We start from the raw sequence: 27,851 nt of genomic DNA, 5'->3' as shown, positions 1-27,851 counted from the left end.
AAATGTAAATATTATTTGAAAAATATTTAGGTACTATGGAGCCCCTAAAGAGATATGAAATACACAAGCATTACAATATTTGTCACTCCTATCTCATTTTTTTTTTCCATCACCATGTCCCTTTAAGGGGCTCTGTAAGTTTCTATTAAGTTACATTATTTTATTTTAGATTCTTATTGCTGTGTTAGGTGTATAATTTGTTTACTCATTTATTTACTTATTTTAATCAAAAGATAATATGTTTTTATTATTATTATTTAATTTATTTTCTGAAACATTTCCATGGACCTCCTAGCACTCCCTGGGGTGGGGTGGACCCCAGTTTGAAAATCCCTTTATAGAAATTGGTTGAAAAATTAATATCACTGATGGCACTGTCTTACAGGTCAAGCAATTATTTTGACTGTGAACTACTGAATTAAGGTAGTTTATGAGCCCTAAATAGCATTGGTGCATTACTAGCCATTATTTCATCTCGCAGAAAGATCAATAGCATATAATATTGCATTTTTTTCAGTACAATATGCTGCTCATCATCAGGCTGAAAGTGTCGGTGAGGTCGGTGCTGACAGCAGAGCTCTTGAGAGCCGGTCATTATGAAAGCAGCGAGCGTGTGGGCCGCGGCTGCTGTCCTGTACAGTATCGCAGTGAGAGCGGGATTGTGGGATTCACATTCACAGCAGCACCGAGAGAGAAAAAAAAACATGGCGGCTGCCGAATGTGCAGCAAACGATTTGCGGAAGTGAGGTAAGTGTAATTCTGTAGCTTCATAAACCCTTTTACATTGAATTATCCGTCACTCAAGTCCAATTCCCCGAGTTTATCTCGAAGTTAAAGCAGAGTCCGGTGCAGAAGCCGCTCCAATTGTAGCAGTTCGAGCGGATTTTGATGGGCAAAGTTGTTGCGGCTTATCACTATCAGTTGTGTATGTGCACGCTGCCACTGTTACACGCTAGCCTGTTAGCTTCAGCATTTAGGCCTTTCATCTTCAAAAGTCATTTAATCACCTGCTCAGCTAGTTGCGTTTATCCTACACGGGGGAAACACATCTTTCGTTCGTTAACAAGTGTTCCGAATGTGCGTTAAAAAGGGTGCGCCAAATTCGTTAGCATTAGCATGCTAACGTGAGCCTCTATCATATTATTAGCGCTCTTAGCCAAAATGCTAATTCGTGGCTGAGTTGTGAAGGGGAAAAAGATTAGGGAAATAATTGTTTCTTTCTTACTGTATCTTGGCCGTTTACGCGATGTGTGTGTTTTATTGTGAATGGCGCAAAATGAACGTGCAATTGCGCTTCCTGTGAATGCAGTCGTTAGCATGTGAGCTTCTAAAACCCTGCGGACACATTTGTTTTGTTCAGTTAAGCGGTTAGTTATGTCTATAAACATGTTTTCATGAAATATTTTATTGAGTGCATGAAGCAAACGCGTTGCATTAAATACTAATTTAAGAGTTGAGAAATCAGGACTCCGCAGAGCTGAAGAAAGTTGCACGGGTGTTTTTGGGAGGCGCAGCCGGGCTGCACATCATGCCGAGCCGCAGATGAGGTTTGTGTTGCCGGAGAGGCCCGGTAAAAGCTATTGAAAGAGATAATGTTTCTAGATAAACAACGGTGAGTTAATAATCTGCAGTAATGCTCAAGTCGCTGTTTGTTTGTTAGTGTATCAGGTTTATGAAGGCAAACCCTTTTCTGAGGAAATCATCTCATTCTGAGAACAGGCTTTAAATGAGGGTTTATCATTTTTTTTTCAATCACTGAGCCAGACTGGGTTCTCTGAAACCACTGCGACGAGCAATTTGGAAAACATGCTGAGCTGCACCGAGCGCTTTTCTCCGCTTTGTCATATTTTTGGACTGAGCTGGGCTGTTTTGTGAGCGTTCATTGGCGAGCACGTGTCAATTTAAAGTTCTTCGCCAAGCGCGCGAGCCGAAAGATTATTCAGGAAGTTTCGAATTCTTGACGCGTGCGGCGCAGAGCGCGAGCAGAATGACACACGCAAATATTAATGTCTATAAAACAGTCAAAAGTGAGTTTGAAGGCAGTCGGCGCCCCTCTCACTCCTCTGGGATGTCCCAGCTCCTTTGAGTTTCTGTTGTCACCTGCCAGTGACCGAGGTAGTAGTGTCTGTGGTAACACTAATAAGGTTTTATTAGCCAACTTTATCAAGTTAACATGAGCAAGACTTCTACAGGATTTATTTATCTAAAAAATATAAGTTAATTTTAGCATTGTCTAATACATGATTCAAATAAAAAGTTTAGGGCTGTCAGTCTGTCACTAACGATTATTTTGTGAATCGTTTTTTTTTTTTTTTGGTGATTAATCGAGTAATCAGATATTTTTGTGCGGTTAATTTAGTATTTCTTGTGGTACAAACACACCTGAGCCTTTAAAATGACTTAAAAAACATATTTGAAAATACATGTTTGGTTCAAATAAAGTATCAAAAGCATGTCTCAATTGTAATCTGTCGATTTATTTCTCCAATTAATCGGAATATTGTAATAAAATTGTATTCATTCTTCCCAAGATTATTTCACATCCTGCCCAACGTTTAATAATTTTTGTTGTCGATGATTTTCTTTATCCATTTTATCGATTAGTAGTTGTAGCCCTAAAAAATGCATATTTTGAATTATTCTTGAAATTGAATTGCAGTGTATTTCCATGTACAGTTTCTCATGTTGAGGCATCATGCCTGTGTCTTTTACTGAGAACACTACAATTTTAGTTAATGCCCATGTGCTGGCTTGCTTATAATATTCAAATAATAAAGAAAAAGTTAATCCAAAAAATTAAAATACTGTCATTGTTTACTTTCCCTCATTTTGTTCCAAACCTGTATGTTGTTATTCAGCAAAACACAAAATGTGAATTTTGTAAATAATCCTTTGTAGCAGAGACAAGACTGTCAAGCTAAAAGAAAAAGAGTATTTTCAAATTCTTCTAAAGTCAAACGATGAACTGAAGTTTAAAGGTGTGTGTTCACACAAAGGTTTGGGTCAGCAGTCATGAGGCTTGTTCAAGTTCATATTCAAAAATGGTGCATTGCCAGTGCAGTTCCAGCTTTAAAGTCAATGATGAACGAACAGGTAGAGCCATTAAATACAGACTTACATTTAAGTCCAAAATAAATCAGGAAGATTTAAGATTAGTGCACAAGTCAAACTTTGATTGTGCTTTTATGGTGTCCTACTAAAAGATGAACAGCTGGTTTGGAACAATATGAGGATGAATACATAATGCGTGACCTACTCTTTCTACTTTTAACTGTTCAGTTTTGTATCTGGACAATGCCAGATGACATGAAGCATCTTGATTGGCTGTTATAAGGACAATAAGAGCCGCTGCACAGATGGGCTCCTGGGGTCTGAGTGATGTCTCCAGTGTGTCTTTAGTGTTAGCCTAACTAATGCTGCCTGTAATCCAGAGACTCTGGATCTGGTCAAACTGAGCAAAGCCAGAACTGACATCTCCATCTGTGATTTATTTATTTTTTTAGATTAAAACTTCACATTTATCAGCTGATTTTATTCAGATAAGATGTAAGTTTAGTCTGAAAGTGCCGTTTAAAGGGACTCAATTAATTATTTAGTCCTCCTCATGTTCCAAACACACAAGCATATAGTGAGTGACCAGTGACTGTTATACTTCACAAAGAAACATACAACTTTTTTTTATTATTTTTTACCTGAAATCTTGTCTTCAGCTGTAGCTCCTAAATTGCACCTCCACTTATTTAAACCTGGCGCATTGCAATTGGTCAAGAGTGAAATGGCATTTGCCAGTTTTGGCGTCAGAACCGCTGTGACATCGTTAACATGTCCGCCGGTGTGAATGCGTACATGCGCAACTGAAATATTGTTGAACTATCCCTAATACAGCGGTTCTAACCTTTTTAACTTGAAGACGCCCCATTGCCCAACACAATATTAGGTCAACCTGGAAGTTAGCATCACCCTTGTTCCCTCAATAAAATCCCCAAAGGAAATTTCCATTCGATTTTTGCAGAAAATAAGCTGTCTGACCAACAGAAGTTGTTGATTCTTACACATTTTGTTCATCATGATGATCTTCACAAGTGAACACAACTTTTATGAATTTTGAAGCACCATCGGTAAAAAGTATAAAACTAAACGTTGGCTGTAAACGAACTACACCACGGTCGCAATATTTCAGCATCACCAGCAGTAAGCTTTAGTCTTTTTTTCTTTTTTCTTTTTTTTTCTTTTTTTTTTAATCCATGAAAGTTCGGTTTGATGGCTTTGATGGTTCATTTTAATGTCCCTGACAACCTCTGTATTCGCATTTAGCTCAAAGTGTCAAAGGTTGTCAAAAGTACCGGACATGAGTCAAGAGGAAGCTGTCAACCTTCCTCATGGATCGAAGGTTTGCCAGAACAATTTTTTAGATAGTTAATTAAAATAGTAAAATAGCTCCCAACAGTTTTTTTTTTTTGCTATAGTACCGAAATTAGTACAGAGAACCGTGACATTTTACTGGTACCGTGACAACCCTACAAGGGGTATTACCGATGTATTTTATGTTGTAGAATAAAACGTGAGAATATCTTGAGCTTGTATTGACCACACAGACATGCCCTCCTTTTCAGCCATTTAACCAAAAACCAATTCAAATATCCCATGGACTTCAGCACAATAGAACCAGAAGTGTTTTATTAAGTTTTGGCCTACAAAAATACATCATCCCTGCAGCGCTTTATTGGCTGAGATGTTTTATCTGATATTGCTGCTGTTTTTTAGACAAAGCTTTTAATAACAATGTATTAACAAACTGGGAGTGTAGATATATTGACGATAATGAACCACAATTCATGTTGTGATTCCATCCAGAAGTTTCGAGATTTTAAATCTAATGTTTTTAACAATATTTTTTTGAGAGGAAAAAAGGACACATGAATTCAATTTACATCTTAATTTGTGTGTGCTTAGCAATTGAAATGAATTTATTTAATCCTTGTTATAATTGAAGTCATTCTGTGACCCACTTGGAAGTTGTCCGGGGGCCGCATGGTTGAGAACCACTGCTTTAATAAGTCGATCCTAGTGAGTTTTCTAATGTTCACTCGCACAATGAAATGCTTTGAGTGTGCTCTGTCACATTACTCATCATGCTCTGTTATTTAGGGTTTTACTCCTTTATTGGGCATATCAGGAGGAGGATCAGCCAGAGCCTGACCTCCACTTACTCATATTTGAGTTCCCAGATAACCTCATTATGCACAAGTGAGTCATGTCAGAAGGGTTGTAAAGCGTGTGCGATGATGACATTAGTCCGTGAGCAAGAGCGTTTTACGAGCGTAATGACTGAAGAAAAAAAAATCTGTTTTTCTGATTCTTTTCGTATCAATTAATTGCAATACATTGGAAAACACTGAAAAGCAGTGTACAAAGCGGATTCCTGTGTAACTAATCCCTCAGCCTGTGTGTGTCTGTGCCAGCTTAAACCACAGGTCTGGATTTGCTGTGTGGAAAAACAGCTCTTTTATAGTTTTTCTAGAGAGAGGAGAAGTAGTAGTTAAACTGACACGGGTAGTGATGGAAAATGATGTTTTATAACCATTTTAGTGCTTTTAGTATTCAGGCCTGACAACACCCCATCTGTCTGTTTTCCCGTCTCGTCTTTTATATGCATGGTCAAATCACATTAGACACTCACCAGGAGGCTTCAGTGGAGTGTGAATAAGGGCTCGCGTGTAAGACTCTCCTCAGGTGCCTCTCGTTTCTCAAGCAAAACCAATGTCAGCAGTGCAAAATCTTATTCATAGCCTCTCATCATTCAGATCGCACTAATGCTACACGGCAGCGATTGTGTGGACCGGAGGAGCTGATGTGCGCTTTCTAATTTGACATGTACATTGTAAAAATGATATAAATTGTAACTAAAAGAAAGATTATTGGAGTTTGCTTAAGAAAATGACTTTTCAGTTTTTCTACGTAACATTTCAATGTTTCATTCAAATTCATTAGCAATTTCTGAGAGAATTTTTCAGAGTAATTCCTTTTCTTTCTTTTTTTCTCAGTGTAAAAACAGTGTTTTCTACTTCAAGGACAGGCTAAAATGATGCCCTTTCTCTCCTGCATATGTACTAGATGTATCCTCTTGCATGGCTTTAGCATAATGGAAGCAACTGAGGAATTTGATACGGTGTAATCTAATTTGTCACACACTTCCAGCTTATATTTGACTTTGGTACTACACTAATTATTGAGTAATTCAGACGGCGACGAGTCGACGACAGTACCAGCCAGTGCTTCAATCTTAAGTCTCCCTTCAGTCCCCAGCTGAAATATGCTCATATTCACCGGTCCCATTATCCCATATCAATGAATCATGTTCTGTAAGCGCTGGTCTTCAGACTGACTGCTTCATTAGTCAGACTCGGGGTCCAAAATGTACTTTTGGCCACACCTGCCAATGGTGATTGAATTGAGAGAATTTACCAGTAAATGTTCTTTTGAATAACATGCCATGAATTGTCATCAGTTACTCACACTCATGTTATCCGAAACCTATAAGACTTTTTTTATATATTTGAAGCATATTTTATCATTTTTGAAGATATTTTAAATGAGATTTCTGTCCCTCCATTGAATGTCCATTCCACCAAATCTTTAGCATGTCAAGTTCATAAATAGATAGAAATATGATGAATAGATTTAAGCATTTATTCATTCATAAAAATTGATCAATGCACTTACACAGAGCATGTTAAATATGGTAAACAGAAGCTCAAACGTGCTTGCTTGATGCTCGAGAACCAATGAGTTTTTTTTTTTTTTTTGCGTGTCATGTAAAAGCCAGTACAATTGGTTCTCGCACGTCAAGCAAGAACGCTTGAGCTTCTGTTTACTGTTTTTGATGTGCATTGATCAATGTTTGAATGTGTAAATTTTCTAATTTGTGCCGCTTATATTTTGGTGCTTTATGAATGTTAATTTTTGAGCCTGGTAAAAGGTTTCTGTGGAGCACTGACTGTTTAATTTGAGATCCCCATGATCACTCTTTGAAGACTACCAAGGTTTGTGTTGTAGTGGCCATTGTTGGAAAGCACTTTTATAGCTCACATAAGAGGCAGCTTAAATACAGACCATCCCCCTTCACATCTGCAGCTTTAGTAATGCACCAGGGAAGCCTAGCCAGCACATGTGTGATAAGTAGATTGATAGCTTGTGGGAAACTCTCAGATAACCTCTGAATATCACACATATTTATAGAATATTAGATAACAGTAGATCATTGCCAACCCGTAGGTGGTTATTCTGCCTTTGGTGTATGTTTGACTCTGTTTTACCAAACCCAAAGACTGAGAGCAAGAGGAACTTGCGATAAAGATGTTCCTTTGAAATGGCACACATTAACAACAAGATTCCCACCAAAAATAACTTTAGTGATGTTTGCCAATGCGTCGTCATCATCACTATTGCTATTGGACATACCCCTAAGTATTAAGGCCCGTTCACACCAAGGACGACTATAGCGATAACGATAAAGAGTTCTAAAAATTGGTCTTGATATAGAAGAGTATCACCAGTCCACACCAGACTATAATGTAACGGTACAGAGAAACATTGTTGGAATCACTTTTAGAGCGTTTTTTTTTTTTTTTTTTTTTTTAGCAGATGAACAATATAAACAATGAGAGCCAATCAGAATCCATCCTGCTTTAAAGATCACGAGCAATTAAACCAGCAGACGACAACACTGCAGCGTTCGCTTAGAATAAACAAAACCATATCCTCGTCCGCTGGTGTGGACGCTAATAGAGTTATCAATAGTTATCTTTATAATGATCACTCTTGGTGTGGATATGCTTTTAAACTCAAAAGTGTCTGTAGAATGGATGGTAAATCATCCTGTATTTAAGACATTAAAGTAGCGTTCTGTATTAAACCCTTACGGGATGCAGTTTGTCCCATATTTTGCCTAGACCTATGCCTAGCTGAATATAAGAGACCATTGAAAGTTAATCATCTTTCTTTTTCGGACAATTATTGATTTGTGAACATAGCCCTTCGAGGACGGCTTAATGACCAAGCAGAATCATCTGCCGGCTAGTCGCTCCTGCTTATATGGATAATTCCCTTTCACTGTCCGTGTTATGATTGCATCAAATCATTTTTGGCTAATGCAGACAACTTGATTGTTATTATTAATGAGCCCCAAGATCCATCCACACAAGAAAACATGCAATCTACCTGAGGGAAGATGTGATCAAGTCATCTATCACTACTGTAATGTAGGCTAAATAGAGAAAAACATTTGACATTTTAGTTGCTTTTAGCGTATTCTTAACCTTGGACCTCATTATTGTTAGTCTTTTTCACAAAAACACACAATGGAAAGTCTCAAGCACCCCCAGCAGCCCATACTAATTCTCTTTAAGGGCCAGTTCACACATGGACAGTGGAATAGGGGCAAAATGCAAGGCCTCAAGTCACGTTTTAAAAACAAGTTGAACTTGAGCGCCATGTTTTTAAAGCGTTGTCATCCGTGGTGTTACGGTGAAACACGTCCGTCTAGTGCGTTTATAGAAACCGATGGAAAAGTAGCGCAGTGCAATGGAAAAACCCTTTGTCTGAACGGGCCATAACTTTATGGTTGCAACAACATTTTAGGTCTAATTTTGAATTTGTTTAAACATTCAGTTGTTATGCTTTTAAATTATATGCCATTGGTATCTTGAACAATCTTTTTTTAAAGTGTGTGTGATTTTTAAGGGAAGTTGATGGCCTATTTAAAATGTCTCCCACAATTTTCAGATAGTTTCCACATCCCTGGTTTTAACTGAACCTTTGTGCAACTTTGTTTTAATAGAAAGCTGATACAGAATAGATTATATCTCGTGTATGGAATATGATTGTAATGTAAAATGTTCATATCACGTTATTGCATGTTGTTGTAAGGCCTGTTGTGTTTTTATGTGATTCTATGATTTGTTTGCTTTTGCCCATTTAATAAGTAACCTCTTGTCTTTCCAATCAAACCTGGTTGGATGTAAACCTGGTTTTGACTTTTTATTGAATTTTTGTTTGCAGATCTACCCAGGTAGATTTGTCTGATCCTTGATACGATCACGGGCAGCAATGCAAAGTTGATTCTGTGCGAAATTGATCTAATATTTTTTTTTTTTTTTTTTTAGATTTAAGTTGCATATGAGAATCGATAAAACTGTCTATATTTTGAGAAAAAGGTCTTGTTGTGCAATATTTTGAGGTTGTATTAGGTTTTTCACGCAAGCAAATAAATAAATAACCTTTAGACTTGCTTTAAAAAAGGTATTTGAGACATGGATGGCATTTTTTTTACTTGAACCAGTAAAGAATCACATAATCACATCTTGACATTGTGATGGCAAACATTTTCTTCAGAGATCTAGCTAATATTTTTCACTAGCATATAAACATTCCAGATATTCCATGAATGCACTCTTAATTCTTGAGTTATGCTCTGTGGAGGAGCATCCAGCAAACAGTTTATCTCATATCTTTAAACTGCTGATAAAATATTTCTTTTACTTCATTTTTCCATATTTGGCTCTTTAGTCCATCATATGTATATCGTTTTGATAAATCATCTTAATGTGTTTTTTTTTATATGACACTGAAATTAAGTTATCTAGCTGGCTAACAAAAGCAAGCATTTACTGAAATGGCAAGAATGATTTGTGCTCATAGAATGAATTGAAAATTACAAACCGATCACTGTATGTCACTGCAGCAAAATTGTGTTTATGGATTCATAGCGGTCATAAGTTATATTTATAGCTGGGACACTTTCAGCGTTTTTTGCTTAAAATCACAGTAAATGGTTGTAAATTGCTGGAACTACTTTCTCTTTTTGTTAAGCTAACCTAAATATAGATCATTCATTTCTGAAACAAATACATATCTTAAGAATAAAATGTATCCTTGGCAGGCAAATAAAAATCTTGACTTTTTTTTATTTTTTATAAACTGTAAGAATAGTCTCAAAAATAGTCTCTAACTGTGAATCTGCATGGTCTGTAAGTATTCTCTCGTTGTGTCCCTCAGGTGCCCACATTCTGCTGCTGAGGAGAGAGCACCACGATGAGGAGACAATAGGCACCCACCATAGTATGGCCGCGTCCCGCTCTTCGCGCGTCACAAGATCATCAGTAGGGATAAATGGATTGGATGAGAACTTTTGTGGTCGAACCCTCAGGAACCGCAGCATCGCCCAGCCGGAAGAGAGCTCTCCGCCTCCTGTGCCCAGAGCCCGCTCACCCAAGAAGAAGCAGGACTGTCAACAGCACCAGCAGCCCGGAGCACAGGTCGGAAAGGTAGCCGAGAGCAAGGCGGAGGGTGAGCCCTTGCCCTCCTACGGAAAACGGGGCTTGCCAAGCTCCGAGAAGGACGAGTCGGACAAATCGGACTACTGCGAGCGTCCGAGGGCCGGGGGTGGGCCGGAAGCCTCCCCCGCCCTGAAGAGGGCCAAACGCTGCCCTCGCTCAGGTGAATCGCAGGGCGTAGAGGAGGAACCTTCTCTCAAACCGGAGAGCCCTGATCCCGCTGCACCGAAGGAAAATGATGAGGGCGCCAAATCGAACGCGTCCACGGCCCTTCAGCTCAGCCTCGACAAAGAGGCAGAGCAGAAAGAGGACAGCCTTGTGGAGAAGATCATCACTCCCCCACAGGCTGGTGAGAACGTCAAGGCCACCAATGGCCTCGCCGAACTCTATAAGGAGGACTCAGAAGTTGCAGCCTTACCCGCGGTGCCCTGTGCCTCCCCTGCCACGCTCAACAACAGTCCTTCACTGTTAAACGGCAACCAGGCTGCGCCCTCATCCCCCGACCCTATTGTGCCTTGTAGATCCCCTCATCCCAAGCAAGCCAATGAGTCCGACAGCCCTCAGATTGACTGTGAGAGGAACTGCTCGGCCGAGGAAGCTGCCGAGGCCGTGCTGTCCCGGGAACCCGAGATGGAGGTAGAGGTGGACGTCGTGGGCGACGCTGGGCAGGCTCAGGATGAGCTCGCGAGAGAGGAGGGCACCAATGGTGGCTTTCAGGCTGAGCCGCAGGACCCTTCTGACAACTGCTCGAATATCTCAGGAGAAATGGCGATGCTGGCTGCCCCCCAGCAGCCCACGGAGCCCCCCTCCTTCACAGAGCCTCAAGAACACAGATACACCCTGAGGACTTCACCGCGCCGCGCTGCCTTTGGTAGTGGGCTCAAAGCCAGCTCCCCCAAACCCAGTTCCCCGCACATAGACAATGGTTCGCTGAAGGAGGAGGCCATGCCGGTTCCTCTTTTCTCAGAGGACACCAGCCATAAAGAGCCTCCCCATGATGCACTGGGGCTTTCTAGCGAGGCAGACAGTGAACTCTCAGAGAAAGCAGGCGTCAGTGGAGAGGTCGGCGTGTTGGATAGTAGAGTGTCGAGATCCACCAAAGAGCTGCTGGCCGCTCAGGCTGAGGAGGATGAGGAGGAAGAGGAGGATCCAGATGTCTACTATTTTGAGTCTGATCACTTGGCTCTCAAACACAACAAAGAGTATGTTCAGGTTTATGCTATCCTGTCTGAAGTCGTCATTGCTTTCATAATTGTGGTCAACAAAGATGTGCTTTGTGTTCTTTATGCCCTTTTGTTTTCATTCATTTGTGGCGTTTGCTATGCCATGCACCATTGTTACTGTTCATCACACTGTTCCTGATTTGAACAAACCCGGAGTATTCAACTTTTTAAATCTGAAGGATTAAAACTACATCTTTTTTGCAACAGACATGAATCATGCAGCTTGTGGAGCAGAGTACTTTTCAGTCAACTGACAGATGGAAAAAAATACCGTAGGCTTGAGATGCGGTCACGTTAGTGTAAAATTTTGTGTGCGAAAAGGTCAATTGTCAATAGTGTAGCAATGTATAAAGCGCAGCTCACTCACAAGTCATTTTCAAACCAAGCAGCTTTCTGTTGGTTATCGTGGCGAATCCGCATGACCAATTTGAACCCATTGCAAAATCTCCATGGGGAAATCTTTCACCCTTACTCAAATTTCCCAAACACATGAATTTATATTGAAATTACTGGATTTTGCCATTGAAAATTCACATAAAAGTGGCAAATGTGACTTCACCTTTAAGGACGGGCGTGAGCCATTTCTAAAAAACATATCATAGGCTACATCTTTAGGTGCTCTTTTGACTTGAGCCAATGAGAAACCAAATAGTAAAGGTCTAGAGCCAATCAGAAAACCCTAGCTGATGCGTAATAATGTTCTGTTAACTTAAGCGGCATATTGGTTGTACCACTAGTACTTTTCAGGTCCAAATATTTGAGTTTCCAGACTCTGTGTTTTGTAGCTTTGAAAAGAATTAGCATGCTGCTGTGCTTTAACTTGTGTGATTGTCAAAGCCAAGCAGTTCAAGTTTTGATTAGTCTATCCTGCTCTTGTCTTTTGTCTTTTTTAGTTTTCAAAGTGTTTGTGCTGACCCAGATACGCATCTTTTTTCCTGCTTAACTCTGCATACATGTTTTCTGTAGCGTAATAGTCGACTGTGCTAGCAGAAAATGAGCAACAGCTGCTATAATCTCCAGGACAGTGGTAGGCAATAAGCGAGGGGAAAGCCTGCTGCTGGTGAACAGGTTGTCCTGGGTCGCACTCATTCAGCATGTGCCCGTCTCACAGTGTGAGTGCAGGGATCAGGAGCAGCCAGCTGGATTGGCTTGTCGGTCAATAGAAATGAAAAGAGAATGGTGCCACGTCAGTTTATGAGGCCTGTCTGAATTTTTTCCATTTTTTTTTTGTTGCGTTGAATCGTTCTTATTTCTTCTCTGGGACGGTTTTTCTCCTCCTGTTTAATTAGGGTTTATTGTGTGCTTGACATAAATTCAAACGTTCAATATATTTATGCAGATTTTAACTTTTTTATAGAACCAAATGAGGGTTGTTGCTTGTCTGTTCAAAAACTGGCAACCACATTGCCAGGACATTCTGGTTGCCAGGCTGTTGCTAAAATGTTCAGAGTGGTTTTTTTTTGGTGCTGGTTTGGTTCCTATGACGTTGCTAGAGTGTTTTGATAGTCGCTAGGTGGTTGGTTAGTGTACGGGTACAGTGCCAGGCGAAAATAGTCAAGTCACGTTTTATTTATATAGTGCTTTTTATAATACAAAGTTTGTTTCTAGAAGAAAATAAGTCATAGTCAGGCTTAAGTAAGTTCAGTGATGGTTCATTTTTGTTGTAAAAAAGTTATTAAAAAGTAGCACCCCTCAAGTAGCATCAGATCTGAGGTCTCCATCGATGTGGAGGTATGGTGTTTGATCGCCTTAACAAGCACCACTAACAATAAACTTCTAGTGCCTCACATTAAAAGCTACTAAGCTGGAAAGATACCTCTCTCATTTTATTATTGAGAGCTGTTTTAATACTGAATATCCCAAGTGTGTGGTGTTCAGTACAGGTTAAAATGGCACAGTACGAAGCCCATATCACTATATATTTGTTTATTTTTTGTCTGTTAGTAGTGATCTAGCCTGCCGTTCAGATGGTTAACCCATAGGTGGCAGTGAAATGCCAGCCATATGTCAGTTTTGGGCTCATTGCCATCCTTGGCTGCTTTCCCCAACCTGCAGTGCCACATGCCTATCTCCATTGTGCATCTGAATCGAGAGGCTGTTAACAGCTCCTCTGCGGTCTAAGTTATTAGACGGCAAGGAGATTGAAGAAAAGTAAGGCAAATCAAATGGAGCAAGTCCTTTAAATTAATTCTTTTTGAGATTAAATGATTGCTGTCATCAATTGGTTTTCATTCATGCCACGTTAGGCTAGATTGATTTATTCAAGGTCTGTTGAGCTTCTGAATAAGATTACTTCTAAGCAGAAGGCAGAATCTCCTGCTCAGAGGAGCATCTTTGTCTAATTCGCTTCTTTCTTTTTTTTTTTCTTCTCTGCCTTTTTTTCGTGCTCCTATTTGTGGATCCTATTTTTCCTGAGGGCGCGCAGGGAAAAGGTCAAAGCTCTGTAGCGCTCAGGCAACGTCATCTTCATAACTTGCAGGGTGAATCTAGAAAAGCTCTTTCGAACGTGAGCTTCTGAATCCCAAATCATATATCGGAGGCACAAAATCCTATGTTTTCTCTTTTTAGTTTAAACCGCAGGCAACTATTTTATAACATGAATCTAGCAGAGAAGAATAGTGATTGTTGGCTTGTCACGCCTCTATTTCCAACAATTATAATCGTACATCAATGTTAGCAAAATATCTGCAATCCTGTTCCATTCTAGTGTTTTTGTATTATTATTTAATTTGTCTCATTTATTCTTTGTTGTAAATGATCGGTTTAATTTTTCAACGTTTTTATGTTTATTTCTTGGTCCTGAGTTTGACCATCACTATTTGAATTTTTAAAATCTTTCCCCCAAAAGTGTTAAACAATTAAAAATGAGCTTTCCACGATGAACAACTAGTCCATCTATCTCCCGGTGGAAGCACAAAGCCCGGTTCCTGCATGAAGCTGTCAGTCATCGCCCACCCACCCCGTGACGAACAGGAAATGTTGCTATTTATAGAAAATATATTTCTATGGGAACCGCTTTCTTATGTAAAGCTTGTGGTTGTGCTGTACTAAAGTTAAATATTGAATGAATGAACTGCTGAAAGTTTGATGGTTAGATGCATAGCATCAGCTGTTAATAATGTACAAGGCATCTCCTCTGTCCTACATGTTAGTTATCAGAGGTTGCTCCAGACCATCAGCGTACTGGAGGCCCAGCGAAACCAAGCCATCCTGGACCTAGAGACGCTGGCACGGCATCAGAAGGAAGCCCTGTCAGACCCCATCGCCTTTGTGGACCAGCTACAGAAACAGGTACAGAAGTTTCCTCCGGGCCCTACACTGCTGATGCCTGAAACGGCTGTTATGCTTAGTGATGTATTCTGGTTTGCGAATGTAATGCTTTTGATCTTTTGCTTTTGTCACAGGTGGAGATGGGGTTGCCTCGCCCCCAGAGAGTGGTCCAGCTCCCGGACATTGCGTGGGACCAATACACCTCAGGCCGTGGCGACTTTGAAAGGGAGTTCTGTGACAAGAAGCGCAAAACACGGCAGTTGCAGTTAATCTTTGACAAAGGTGTGTACATGTTTTTTTGTGAAAGATTTTGTGTGTGTATGTTTTTATGGAGGGGCCCCGGGTCCAATGAGTAGGATGTATAATAGAAGACCTTAGTGGGCCAAAAAATACATAAAAAATGCAATTTGTAGTGGGCTGCACGATTAATCAAAATAAAATGAAATTAAATCGCAATATGGAATGATCCACTACAATTGCCTACACAAAAGTTAGATTTAAAACTGAACAAATTTAAAGCCACACCACAGACTTTGTGACCTAAAGAGTTGACGCATATGAGTTATTTTAAATGATTCCTCAGGCCAATATACAGCGTTTGACACTATTAATGCTCCGAGCGGGGCTGCCCTCTTGAAATACCGCCAATGTAAGTTTGGAGAAGACGGACCGTTGTTGGCCAGGTCATGTGACCTGGAGAACGTATCGCTTTACGGCCATCCATTTATTAAGTGGATGTCTTCTAGACTTTTGCGACAGTGCTGCGGCGCTTGTGGCCTCTAGGGGCGCTAGACGTGAAAGTTACAGGTCTAGCGCCCGCAAAAGTTCCGCGGTGTGGCTTTAAGAAAATATTATATTTTAATTTTGGAATTTTATAGTGAATTTTATAGTAAAAAAAAAAAAAATTATTGTAAAATTATTCTCATTATACTGTAAAATGAAACTATAATTTTTTTTGTTATATATATATATATATATATACTTTTTTTTTACAGTGAAATCACAATAATAATAATGTTTCTTTAGAATATTTTATTTTAATAATAAAAATAACCATTTTTATTATTATTATTTTATAGTCATATTGATATAGAATCACTATTTATTTTGGGTAAAATTGTGCAGCCCTACAAAGAAGCACAGCAAACCTGAAGTTTATTTTTTTCTTCGCATTTTAAATTGCAGTTTTCATCGCAATTAGAGCAGTGGAGCCCTAATTCATCTCTACAATGACATATTTAATGTTAAAGGGGTGGTTGAGTATGATTTCACTTTTCTAACTTTAATTAGTGTGTAATTTTGCTGTTTGAGCAGAAACAACATCTGCAAAGTTACAGCGCTCAAAGTTCAAAGCAAAGGATGATATTTGCTTTTAAAGAAATCGTTTCTTAAGGACTACAACAAACGGCTGGTAGGGACTACACGACATTCCTCACGGGTTAGTGACATCACCAACCCTAAAATTTACATAAACCCGCCCCCGGGAACACACAGTCCATGTTGAGAAGAGAAGAGTTGTTGTACAAGAGAACATTTGTGAGTCAGCTCAAACTTTAGCATCCATCTTTTCACATGCAATAGAAAGTCACTCGGTGTGCATCTCACAACAGTTCCTATACGAGCGATTTATAGATTACCATGACAGAATATCCTAATTGAAGATAGTTAACTCCACATCAGCAACATAAATTCATCAACTAACCATTCAGAGAATGGTTTATCTGACTCCGTTTTAACATTAAAGGCAGAACAGTTTCTGTCATTTTAGTGTGTCTGCGTGAGGTAATCGCAGCTGCTAACACACGCGAGCTCTTGAAGCTCCGCCCTCTGTGCTGGGAGCAGCAGCTCATTTGCATTTAAAGGACCAGACACAAAACGGTGCGTTTTTGCAAACCCTCAAAGAGTGACAACTTTAACATGCTATATAACAATATCTGTGGGGTATTTTGTGCTAAAACTTCACACACACACACTCTGGGGACATCAGAGATTTATTTGACATCTTGTGAAAATGGCATTTTACCACCCCTTTAAATATTAAAGTTAAAGGTATAGCGGAGGATTTTCTTCTTCCGGGTGGGTAGTGTATACTATTGGTCCACCTAAGTGTCAATCATTCTGGTGATATATTTACGTAAGGCCGTTCACACGCTGGTGTGCGCTAAAAGCACATGTTGGGCTTCCCACTGATGCCGCAGTCGCGAAGATTCTACTAGACAGGTAAAGTTTGTCATGCTATTTGGAGAAATCCATTTAAAATCACTGCTAGTAGGCGTTCCCTCTCGGTCGGGAGCAAATAGAAATTGGAGAGGGCGGGTCTTTTCTAAAAGTAGGAAAGATCCTCCGCAATACCTTTAATTGTGATATTTTTGTAAATGTCAAGGTGATGCAAAAACATTTGAATAAAACTGCTTTCATTTTTTTTTTAAACATTTGTCCCTACACAAAAGTCCTTTGTTGCGAACAACAAATGAAAATGTGCAATAAAAAAAACTCCCTGTAAAACAGCATGTAATGTCATAGAGCTCCTGTATACCCTTAAGTTTGTGTGTCAAGGTACCAGATAATTTGACATTTTTATAACAAGGGAAGTGTAAGTTGTTGTCGGTACAAAAAAAAAAAAAAAAAAAAAAAAGTGTATCAAATGATTCCAACTCGTAACCGAAGAGTACACTTGATGCTCTAGATTTTCTTTATCGTTCTTTATCATTAGTGTGCCCCCTCATCATAGTGAAGTGTTCAACCCAACGGTTGCCCTGAGTTTGTCTGTTCAATGGCAAATGCATGGAAAAGGAATCATGCCAAATTTAAAATGCTCATTGTCGTTCTGTAGTGGGGTTGCCTGCTCGACCAAAAAGTCCTGTGGATTCCAAGAAGGAGGGAGACTCCTCATCCGTCTACTCCTCCTCCCTGCCGTCAAGCGACGGTCCAGAACACAGCATGTCCAGTAGCAGAACTCAGGTAATCTCAGATAAACTCCTCGTACTTCCCGTCGTTTGTATTCTGTCATCATTTACAGCCATCTCGACTCCATAAACCTGCATGTCGTGTTGTGCAGAGGAGAACATGGGATTACAGATTCTCTTTTATGCTTTGCTCATTTGTTCCCCGTGACCTACGATTTCACCATGTTTCATCACACACCGCTGCATCTGATACATAATAAGATCAAGACCTAACATTTAACTTGACATTGTTTCTTGTTATATATGTGCTTAAGCCCTAGGGCATGAACTGGGATGTGTTCTGCATACACAACATCTTCCCTGAGAGCACACGACCTCCATCCATATTCACTCTGCTTTAACGTTTCAACATGGAATGCGCTACAAGCGTGCCGATGACAAATGACTGCAAAAATCAGTGTCTCAGTGTTTTTTTCTTTTTCCTGGTCTGCTTTATGGAGGTGCTGTGTTCAGACAAACTAGCTTTTAGTCAGTTCTTTCCATCTCTCTTGTTAAGTATGCCCATGTTCATGTATGCAGCCCATGTAGAGAGAAGATGGTCTCTATGGAAACCAGTGGGAGAAATGTTGCCTTCCCTTTCATACAGAATGTGTATATATGTTAACTTTATGAATAAAGCATTTCCATTGGTCTCTCTGTAGATCAGAAAATCTTAGTAGATCTCATTATCCAATCCAGAAGCAAATAGAGTGCATCAGCAAAAAAAGTATTTTGAAAATCGTACTAAAGTACAAGAGTGAGTACATTAGTGCGGGTAAGAACTACAATCCCATGAAGCATTGCAAATTATGTAATTTAATTAAAAATGAGGAAATATAAAACTATTCATTTAAAAAATGTTGTTAAAATTCCAAACCTGTAATGAGTTTCTTTCATCTGTTGAACACAAAGAAGATATTTTGAAGAATGTTGATAGTCATTGATTTCCATAGAATTGGAACCATCAACTGTTTGATTACAAACTTTCTTCAAAATGTATATTTGTTTTGTGTTCAGCAGAAGAAAGAACCTAATTTTGGATGAACTGTCCCTTTAAGATTAAGTGTATTGCAAACAACAAACATACAAGTATTTTGAGAGCTTAGGGAGACCTACTAGATTACATCATGCGCAGTGCTTCATGGGAGTGGGTGGAGCTAAAGGCTCTTTTGGTGTGATTTGTTCACCGTGACTCTCTAATTGGCGTACTTTTCTGTTCAGAGTCATGGGTAATGTTAGCCTGGTTGACACCAGACTCTTCTCAGTTGTAAGTGAGAGTGGGTCTGGGGAAGGTTCATTCACAGCCCATTTCCAAAAGGGCGTCACCAACGGACGTTGCTCAAATGCCTCTGGGCGCAATTGGATAGACCTAAAAACCAATCAGAGCAATCGTCATCGTGTAAAGCTCAACGTTTGTGATTGGTGCCTCGATTTGGTAAAATTGGAAATGGGCTTGAATGGGCTCTTGGCCCGACGGACTTGCAGAGCAAATCTCAAATTTGCCGGAAGTTCGTCAGGGTTTTCCCAGGCTAGGGTAATGTATTTTCACCACAAATTCTGCTGTTAAACAATATTATTTAAAAGATAATAATAATGTGAACACTAACAGATTAAGCATATTAACAACCTCTGAACTCACAATAGGGCTGGCTTTAAAGGTTTTTATATTATCGTTTAATTCAATTTCCCTATGGAGAAAATGATTGGAGCTCTTTTTTTTTCTTTCTTTTTTTAATTTTCTGATTATGTTTGTACAGTTTATCAGAGGGAGGCTGTGCAACCAGAACAAACCTGACACCTTCAACCAGCTGTGGACCGTTGAGGAGCAGGTATGAAACTACACAAGAGCTCTTAGTGGACGTGAACTTTTGTGAACAAACAACTGAGAGGAGTTTAATGTCCCAACAGTTGTAGCACTCTTAGAAAGCTACTTGTCCATTCAAATTAGTGGACTGAAGCTAATTGTTGATTGCACATTTTACTGAACAGTTTTGTGAAGCCCTAGAGCTGTAAGGTTTGGCTTCACATCTCGTATGTGAATCTTGTAGAAAAAGTTGGAGCAGCTGCTGTTGAAGTTCCCACCAGAGGAGGTCGAGTCTAAACGCTGGCAGAAGATCGCAGATGAACTTGGCAACAGGACCGCCAAACAGGTGCGTCTTCAGGCCCTGCTTTACACCGTCCCGCTCTCTGAACATGATCTTCTCTTGGCTTTCACCACTCAGTAAAGCAGTCATCCGGGTCTCAGTTCCTTACAGCTCCACTTAATGGATACTCTAGAAAAAGTCTTAAATACCTTAATTGGTATGAGAAAAGTCTTAATTATAATTCCAATTTGGGGACAGGATTCGCGATATGGTTTAATGTGATGAATGAACAAGGCTATGAACAAGGATGACCACTGTATTTCTGCCATTCCTTAAGCGCTACTGCCAGAGAATGAATTAGCATTTTCAATCAGCCTGTCTGCTGTTTTTGTTCAGACCAAAGCGAAAATCATCCCATATTTTTACGCAGCATAAACACAGAGTTGTAAATGTGAGAAGCTAATGTGCATTCTAAAAATCTGAACCGGTAAGATAGGAAGATATTACATATTTAAAATTTATATAATAAAAATATGCTATTTAGTCATCCCTTTTCTTAAATCATGGTTTAAAGGCTAAAATGTTAGGCTTGTCGTTTTGTTTAAAAAAAAAAAAAAAAATGTTTTACTGTAAATCATGTTTTTACAGTAATTGTATGGTTTAATATGTTACCATAGACATTGCCCTACCCCACTCATTCTGTATTCATTTTAATTGTGCTGGTCTTAAAAGCTTTAAATTTGATTTAAAAAATCCTGCAGATATCCAGTTGTGCTTTTTCACTAATCTTACAAGAGTCTGAACATCAGAAAGCCGTGGTCGGAAAGCTTAACCAGGGAATTCAGGGCAAGCTCTTGTTGTTTACCAAATCTTTGTTCCTCTTCTTCACAGGTTGCTAGCAGGGTACAGAAATATTTCATAAAACTGACAAAAGCTGGTATTCCAGTACCAGGCAGAACACCCAATGTGTGCTTGTACAGCAAAAAGGTAAATTGGTCTTATAATTATCATCAATGTATGCTTTTTTTTTTTTTTTTTTTAGAACTGTTGTATCAATAGAAAGTTTAAAAGAGCAGGATTTATTTGAAATATAAATTTTTGGTGACATCAAAAATGTATTTACTGTCACTTTTGATCAATTGAATGCATCATTGCAGAACATAAGCATTAATTTCTTTAAAAAAAAACTATACTGTAGCCTATATAAGTGATGTTTTTACAAGCTTTCTCTTCTGCTCACCAAACTATATATATATATATATATATATATATATATATATATATATATATGTATATATGTACATATACACACATGTACATGCATACATACAGTGATCATCACATTTATTAGACCACCAACCAATGTAAGGTTTGTTCCACAGCTGCTAAACTAACAGTATTGGTGATTACCAAAATAAAAAATTGTTTTATGTTTCTGTTATTGTAAATCCACCAGTATATGTAAGCTCTTTAGTCACAGTTGGCCAAGTCAAAGTCTTGACTTGAATCCTATTGAACAAATTTGGGATTTAGTGGATTCAAAGATCGATTGCACAAAAGTTTCAAGTCAATGGCAACAACTAGAAACTATTTGGAAGTCAATAACAACAAAAACTGTTGGGAAAAGTACTGAACATAAAAACAATGCCAACAAAAATGCAAGTTGTTATCAATGCCAAAGACGCCATACAAAAATATTAAGTTTTTTTGTTTTGTTTAAAGATTTTTTTATTTATTTAGTGCTAGGCAACGATCACATCCAAAATAAAAGTTTGCGTTTCCATAATATATGTGTATAATTATTTTGTATATATAAATGCACACATATGCATGTATACATTTAAGAAATATTTGCATGTATAAACGTTATATATATTTATATATAATTTATATTATATATAAATAACATATTCTTCTTAAATGTATACATGCATGTGTGTGTATTATTTATATATACAAAATAATTATACACATATATTATGGAAACGCAAACTTTTTTTATTTTGGTTGAGATTAATCGCACTAGTTTAACATTGAGAATGCGTAACTGGTGCATATTTAATGCGAGTGCGTGTTGTCTGTAATTGCAGGCCTCCAGTAAGCGCCAGCACCACCTCAATAAACACCTGTACAGGCCCTCAACGTTCCTCACCTCATACGAGCCGCCCGTCTACATGGACGATGAGGACGAGCGCTCTCACTTCTTCAGCAGCCTCCAGGATAACAGTGCGGATGATTCGGTCAGTCCCAGTTCAACTCCAAACTAAATCTGAGAGCTCCCAGTTCAGCGCGGGCTGTTATTGATCGCGCGCTAATGATCAGAGAAATGCATGTGCGATTTAACAAGTGAAAGTCAGCGTTTTATTAATCATATCCAAGCAAATTGATTTGGAATCTGAGAACGGAAAAACAAAACCAGAAATCGATGGATGGAACACATTTTTTTTTTTTTTAAAGCCATGTTTCATGTTTTAAGCCATTTGTTTCATCACAGTGACTTCCTTTCCTTCCCCTCTGGCAAACATTTGATGGCCTTTCTCAAACAGGAAATCCATTAAAGACTGCAAACTGGCATTTCCACAGTTGGGATTTGCTTGATGTTTGATCATTTGATAATGATGCGCTGCCTTTTGAGAAGCGCCACTGCCAGAATCATTAGAGACGACTCGATGTTTGCGTCTCCCCGGCTGAACTGTGTGTTGAGTGACTGTGAACTGACTGCAGTGGCTTGACATTTTCTCTGTCTCTGATATGTAACCTTTACGCGGCACTGGTCAGCGGACCCTGCCGAGAACACAACCAGTCGAGTGTTGCCAAGCATCAGTGAACCTTACATGCGCCAAATGTAGACTTACTACAGATCATGACATCACAAGCCACGGAAAGATCGGGAATGAGGATTTTCCTCACATTGCAATGTTGATTTGCACAGTATACTGTGGTGATCATACAGAGCGTAATCAGATCTGCAGTAATACAATTGAAATTTGGCAAGGGTGCATTAAATTGATCAAAAGTGACATTAAAGACATTTATGGTTACAAAATATTTGAATTTTTCCACAAAAATCTGAAGCGGCACAACAGTTTTCAGCATTGACAATAATTAGAAATGTTTCTTAAGCATCAAAACAGCATATTAAAATGATTTCTGATGGATCATGTGACACTGAAGACTGGAGTAATGATGCTGAAAATTCAGCTTTGACATCACAGGAATAAATAACCTTTTTCTATGTTATTATATTTTAAATGTAGTCTTAAATTGTAAAAAAAAAAAAAAAAACATATTTTACAATATTACTGTTTTTATGTATTTTTGATCAATTAAATGCAGCCTTGGTGAGAATAAAAGACTTTTCAAAAACAAAGTATTGCAGTCACCAAACTTTTGAACATAAACTAATAATAAACTGCACTTCTGCATTTAATAATCTTAGCTAATGTGAATTTCAACATTAACTAATACATTATTAAAATCAAAAGTTGTATTTGTTTACATTAGTTAATGCCCTGTGAACTCACATGAACAAACGATAAACAACTGCATTTTTATTCATTTAACATGAACAAAGATGAATAAATATGGCTACAACTGTATTCCTCATTGTCCGTTCATGTTAGTTAATGCATTAACTAATGTTAACAAATGAGACCTTATTGTAAAGTGTCACCGAAGTTTCGGATAATTGTATTTATGTTGTGACTGAAGAGATATCAGGAAATGAGCAGAGAACGGGATCAGGAAATGTCACCTCTACTTGACCTAAAAAAAAAAAAAAAGCAACGTGTCATTGCAGTATTAGTACGGTTTATTTCGATTGGCCACTTTAGACATTCTACTAACTGTAACTTAACTTTGCAACTACATGTCAACGGATTTTGTTTGCCTAATGTCTAACACTTGATGCTCCTGAACCGATATTCTACTGACTATAAGTAACTTTGCAACTGCATGTCAACTTATTCTACTAACCCGAACCCTAACCAAACAATCTACTAATACTCTGAGAATTTGTTGACATGTAGTTGAAAAGTTATTTATAGTTAGTAGAATGTCTAAAGTGGACCATCGTAGTAAAGTGTAACCCAGTACTACATTCCAGACTCGTTGGGAAGAAGTTTTGGGTTGGGTTGAGATTCGATTTTGTGCAAAAAAAATTCCTTCAGAACTAGGCCTTTGTAATAGTGTTGTGCCGTTCTGACCCTGCCGTGATGTTTCAGGACGAGGACGGCGTGCCGGTGGAGCTCAGGCACCTGCCGGAGTACAAGGAGCTGATGGAGCTGAAGAAACTCAAGAAACAGAAACTACAGGAGATCCAGGCTGAGAGCGCGCTCATGCAGCACGTCGGCTATAAGGTACACACGACGTTTATTAGTCCGTCTCCATGCCAAGTTCCGTTGTACTACACCCTCATGTCGTTACAAACCTGTATGACTTGCTTTCTGTGAAAAACAAAAGAAGGTATTACTGAAACGTTGGACAAAATGTATTGTTTTGTGCGGGAGAAAGAAAGTCATACAGGTTTGGAAACGACATGATGACGGAAATTAATTTTTTTGAGTGAACGGTTCCAAGCGATAAATACCATGAAGAATGAAGCCTTTTATGGCACTTCGACAACTGTATAACAACATAATGTGTCTGTTTGTCAGTGTGACATGTGTGGCATGGAGCCCATCCAGGGTGCGCGGTGGCACTGTCAGGACTGCCCGCAGGACAACGCCGTGGACTTCTGCAGCACCTGCTCCGACTGGTGAGTCACAGCCGCACTAAACACACGGAGCGGGGGATCTTTAGGCACCTCAGAGTGGGGTTGAATTTAAATGTGCAAAGCCACACTGCGATAGCTAACTGATTTTTCAGCAATAGTGTTGGAAGGCAAATTCTCTGAGTTATGTTGACTCTGTGGCTGTATGCAAATAACCATTGTGTTTGGAAATATGGCTGCAACCCAAATATAGACCTTAAACAGAATTTGATGTGCATGTAAATAGTCGGTTTGGCCTGCATATGCTTTTTCTATAAACAGAATTATTAGGAAAACATTCATTTTCAATTCTGGTTATGAATTTTTGTGTCCTTCAGCATTAGTGCTTGCTCACTTTTTTTTTTTTTTTACCGGCATTGGTTCCAGAAGTTTTTTTTTTTTTTTCATTAATTTTTCGTTAAAGTGTTATAAGCTATGAAACAAACCGACCAGCTGCGAGGTGAATCACAACAAAGCAAAAAAGTATTTGAAAATCAGACAAAAAGACAAAGGTACAAGACAGTGCTTTATTGAGGGAAAAACTACAATCCCATGAAGCATTGCAACTGTTATTTGAATGTGTGTGTGTATATATACACCATATATATATATATATATAGAGAGAGAGAGAAATATATACAAGTATTTTGACAGTATAGTGAGACCGAATACTTTACAATCTCGCTTTTTTTTTTTTTTTTTTTGCTCGCCGCAAGTCTTTATTGGTGGAATATTCTGTACAGCTTCATTGGGTCATTTTTCAAACACGATTATTTAAAAAAATAAGTTGAAGTAATTTGAGTGGATGGCTTCAGCAACAGCATATACCATATGTAGCCCAAGACTGGTTGCCCACTGAAGCTAAGCAGGGTTGAGCCTGGTCAGTACCTGGATGGTAGACTCCTGGGAAAACCAGGTTTCTGCTGGAAGAGGTGTTAGTGAGGCCAGTAGGGGCGCTCACCCTGTGGTCTGTGTGGGGCCTAACACCCCAGTATAGTGACGGGGACACTATACTGGTAAAAAGCACAGTCCTTTAGATAAGATGTGAAACCGAGGTCCTGACTCTCTGTGGTCATTAAAAATCCCAGGATGTCCTACGGAAAAAGAGTAGGGGTTTGACCCTGGCCATTTTCCATCATGGACTCCTAATCATCCCCATATACACGCATTGACTACTTCACTCGGTCTCCTCTCAACCAATAAGCTGGTGTGTGGTGGGCGTTCTGGCACAATATGGCTGCCGTCGCATCATCCAGGGGGATGCTGCACATTGGTGGTGGTTGAGGAGATTCCCCCTTCCATGTAAAGTGCTTTGAGTGTCCAGAAAAACGCTATATAAATGTAACAAATTATTATACTTTGGATCTCACAGTTGGTTGTCTTTCAAAGGTTTATAAGTTATTGTTAAAAATGTATGAAGTTTTTACTTCTGGAGTGTTGAGAATGTGGACTGATATCGAAGCATTTCACTCTTTCCCCACCATTGATGTAATTTCCCAATATTTCATCCGTTTAATAACTTGTTTTCAAATCTTTATTTTAGTTGAAACTCTTGACACAAGACGATCTCTTCCATTGGAGAATCAAAGGCGGCATTGCACAATTCTTTTAGTTTGTGTGCAAAACGTCCACAGTTTTAACTTGACCGTTGGCGCAGCACTCTTGTCCTAACCACACATCTTTCTGTCTGCCCCCTTTCAGTTTGTTCAAAACCGAGACCCACAAGCCCACACACAGACTGGAGCCAGTCTGCCCGGTCGAAACCTTCGTGGACAGAGACTACTGCTTACCGCAGAGCACAGGCTACAACTACCTGGACCCCAACTACTTCCCTGCCAACAGATGACAGGGACGAGCTCCAGCGCTAGTATCCAGGGCTGGGCCGCAGCCCCCAGGGCATTCTGTGCATGACTCCATCATCCAAGTCAAAGAAATGCTTGAGTCCGGGCGAGAGGGTACCGCAGATGTGCTGCACCTCGCCCCGACCCGCTGCTGGAGGGGGGTGGGGTGGGGGAGGGTTCGTGGGGGGGAGGGGGCAACACCCTGCCGCGGTTGTCAAACCTTACCAGGTCTCGTCAAGTAACACTATCTCAAATCAAAAGAAACGAGAGGAAAGAACGAAAGAAAGAAATGGCGCACCGACATTCCCAATCCCAGGACATTTAGAAGGCAACTCGACGTCTCCCTTTGTTCCCGCCGTTTGAGTGACGGGTGTCGAGTGACGCACCTGTCAGAGGATCGTTCGGCTCCGGAATCATCATCGGCGGGTGGCGGGCTCGCGTCAAAGTGCAAAATGTCGTCTGTAGTTGAAATATTTATAAGTGAAGCTTTGTGTGTGAGCTGTTTTCATGAGGCGGGAGTACAAGGAATGGAACTCGGTGCTGAGACTGTTGTCTTTGATTCATACCAGGTTTTTAACCAATCGAGGAGGTTCGCTCACAACTCCGAAAAAATCCCAGCTGACCGACCCCCATACGTGTCTCTTGCCATGGGCTACCATTTTCACTAGAAGCTGCTCTTTGTTTCCTCTTACGACCGTTACATGATGTTGTCACTTTATTTACGTTCACTTCCTGTTTTTTTTTTTAAAACGGCGAATTGGGAAGAAAAAAAACCCCACTCCACTTAACCCGACAGGTTCCCAAAACCTCGAAGCACTACAGCACGGAGAAGACCAGCTGAGATCCGGAAGGCGTTCTTCACGCTCTCTGCGCTCGCGGAGAGCTTTCTTTTCTTTTCTCTCAATGTGTACTGTTGTTGATCATGTGGAGTATTCAAATATATGGTGAAAAGTAGCCAGTGGTAGTTGCCGTGTGCCATTTTTTTTTTTCTTCCCTGGCCACTTGTTTTAGAAGAAGAAGAAAATAAAGAACTTGTGGCACGTTTGCCCTCTGTGAAAAACTGCCCCACCATCATCACGCCTTTAGTTCCCTCTAATTTCTCGCAGTTTCCTCACGGTCCATGAAAAGATTGTATTTTTATTAATCTATTTAAAAGACAAAGAATAACAAGAAATCGAGTCTGTGGCGGTCGTCGCGCGCGCGGCGCTCCCACGTTATTTTATACACATACATTTTGTTGTGCTTTGAGTAGACCATTTTGTATTGGGTTCTGTTCTGTTCACCTCCCCCTCCCTCGACCTGCTTCAGTATCTGTGTATAACAGTCTGTTCTTAAATAATGTAAAAAATGTTAGAGGAGAACTGTGGAAATAAAAGTATGTGAAAAGTCTTTCTACACCACATG

General features: G+C 39.5%; 1 protein-coding gene across 2 annotated transcripts; it reads left to right on the top strand.

The window, feature by feature from the left end:
- The first annotated feature begins 523 nt into the window (after positions 1-523).
- zzz3 (zinc finger, ZZ-type containing 3) lies at positions 524-27,851 on the top strand. Of its 2 annotated transcripts, XM_079611878.1 has the most exons (12): positions 524-747; positions 10,057-11,536; positions 14,710-14,848; positions 14,962-15,109; positions 17,661-17,788; positions 19,530-19,601; positions 19,821-19,922; positions 20,748-20,843; positions 21,947-22,096; positions 24,080-24,214; positions 24,512-24,612; positions 26,308-27,851. In XM_079611878.1, the coding sequence occupies exons 2-12, from the start codon at positions 10,122-10,124 to the stop codon at positions 26,450-26,452; spliced, it is 2,631 nt and encodes an 876-aa protein (XP_079468004.1). In that variant the 5' UTR covers positions 524-747; positions 10,057-10,121; the 3' UTR covers positions 26,453-27,851. The 2 variants fall into 2 exon arrangements, with proteins under 2 accessions (XP_079468004.1, XP_079468005.1); XM_079611879.1 differs by lacking the exon at positions 10,057-11,536 and having other exon boundaries at positions 594-747.

The sequence above is a fragment of the Phoxinus phoxinus genome, assembly GCF_949152265.1.
Source record: "Phoxinus phoxinus genome assembly, chromosome: 5".
In the NCBI taxonomy this organism is placed as follows: Eukaryota; Metazoa; Chordata; class Actinopteri; order Cypriniformes; family Leuciscidae; genus Phoxinus; species Phoxinus phoxinus.
The sequence above is the reverse complement of the archived record's forward strand: the minus strand, read 5'-3'. Positions and strand labels throughout refer to the sequence as shown.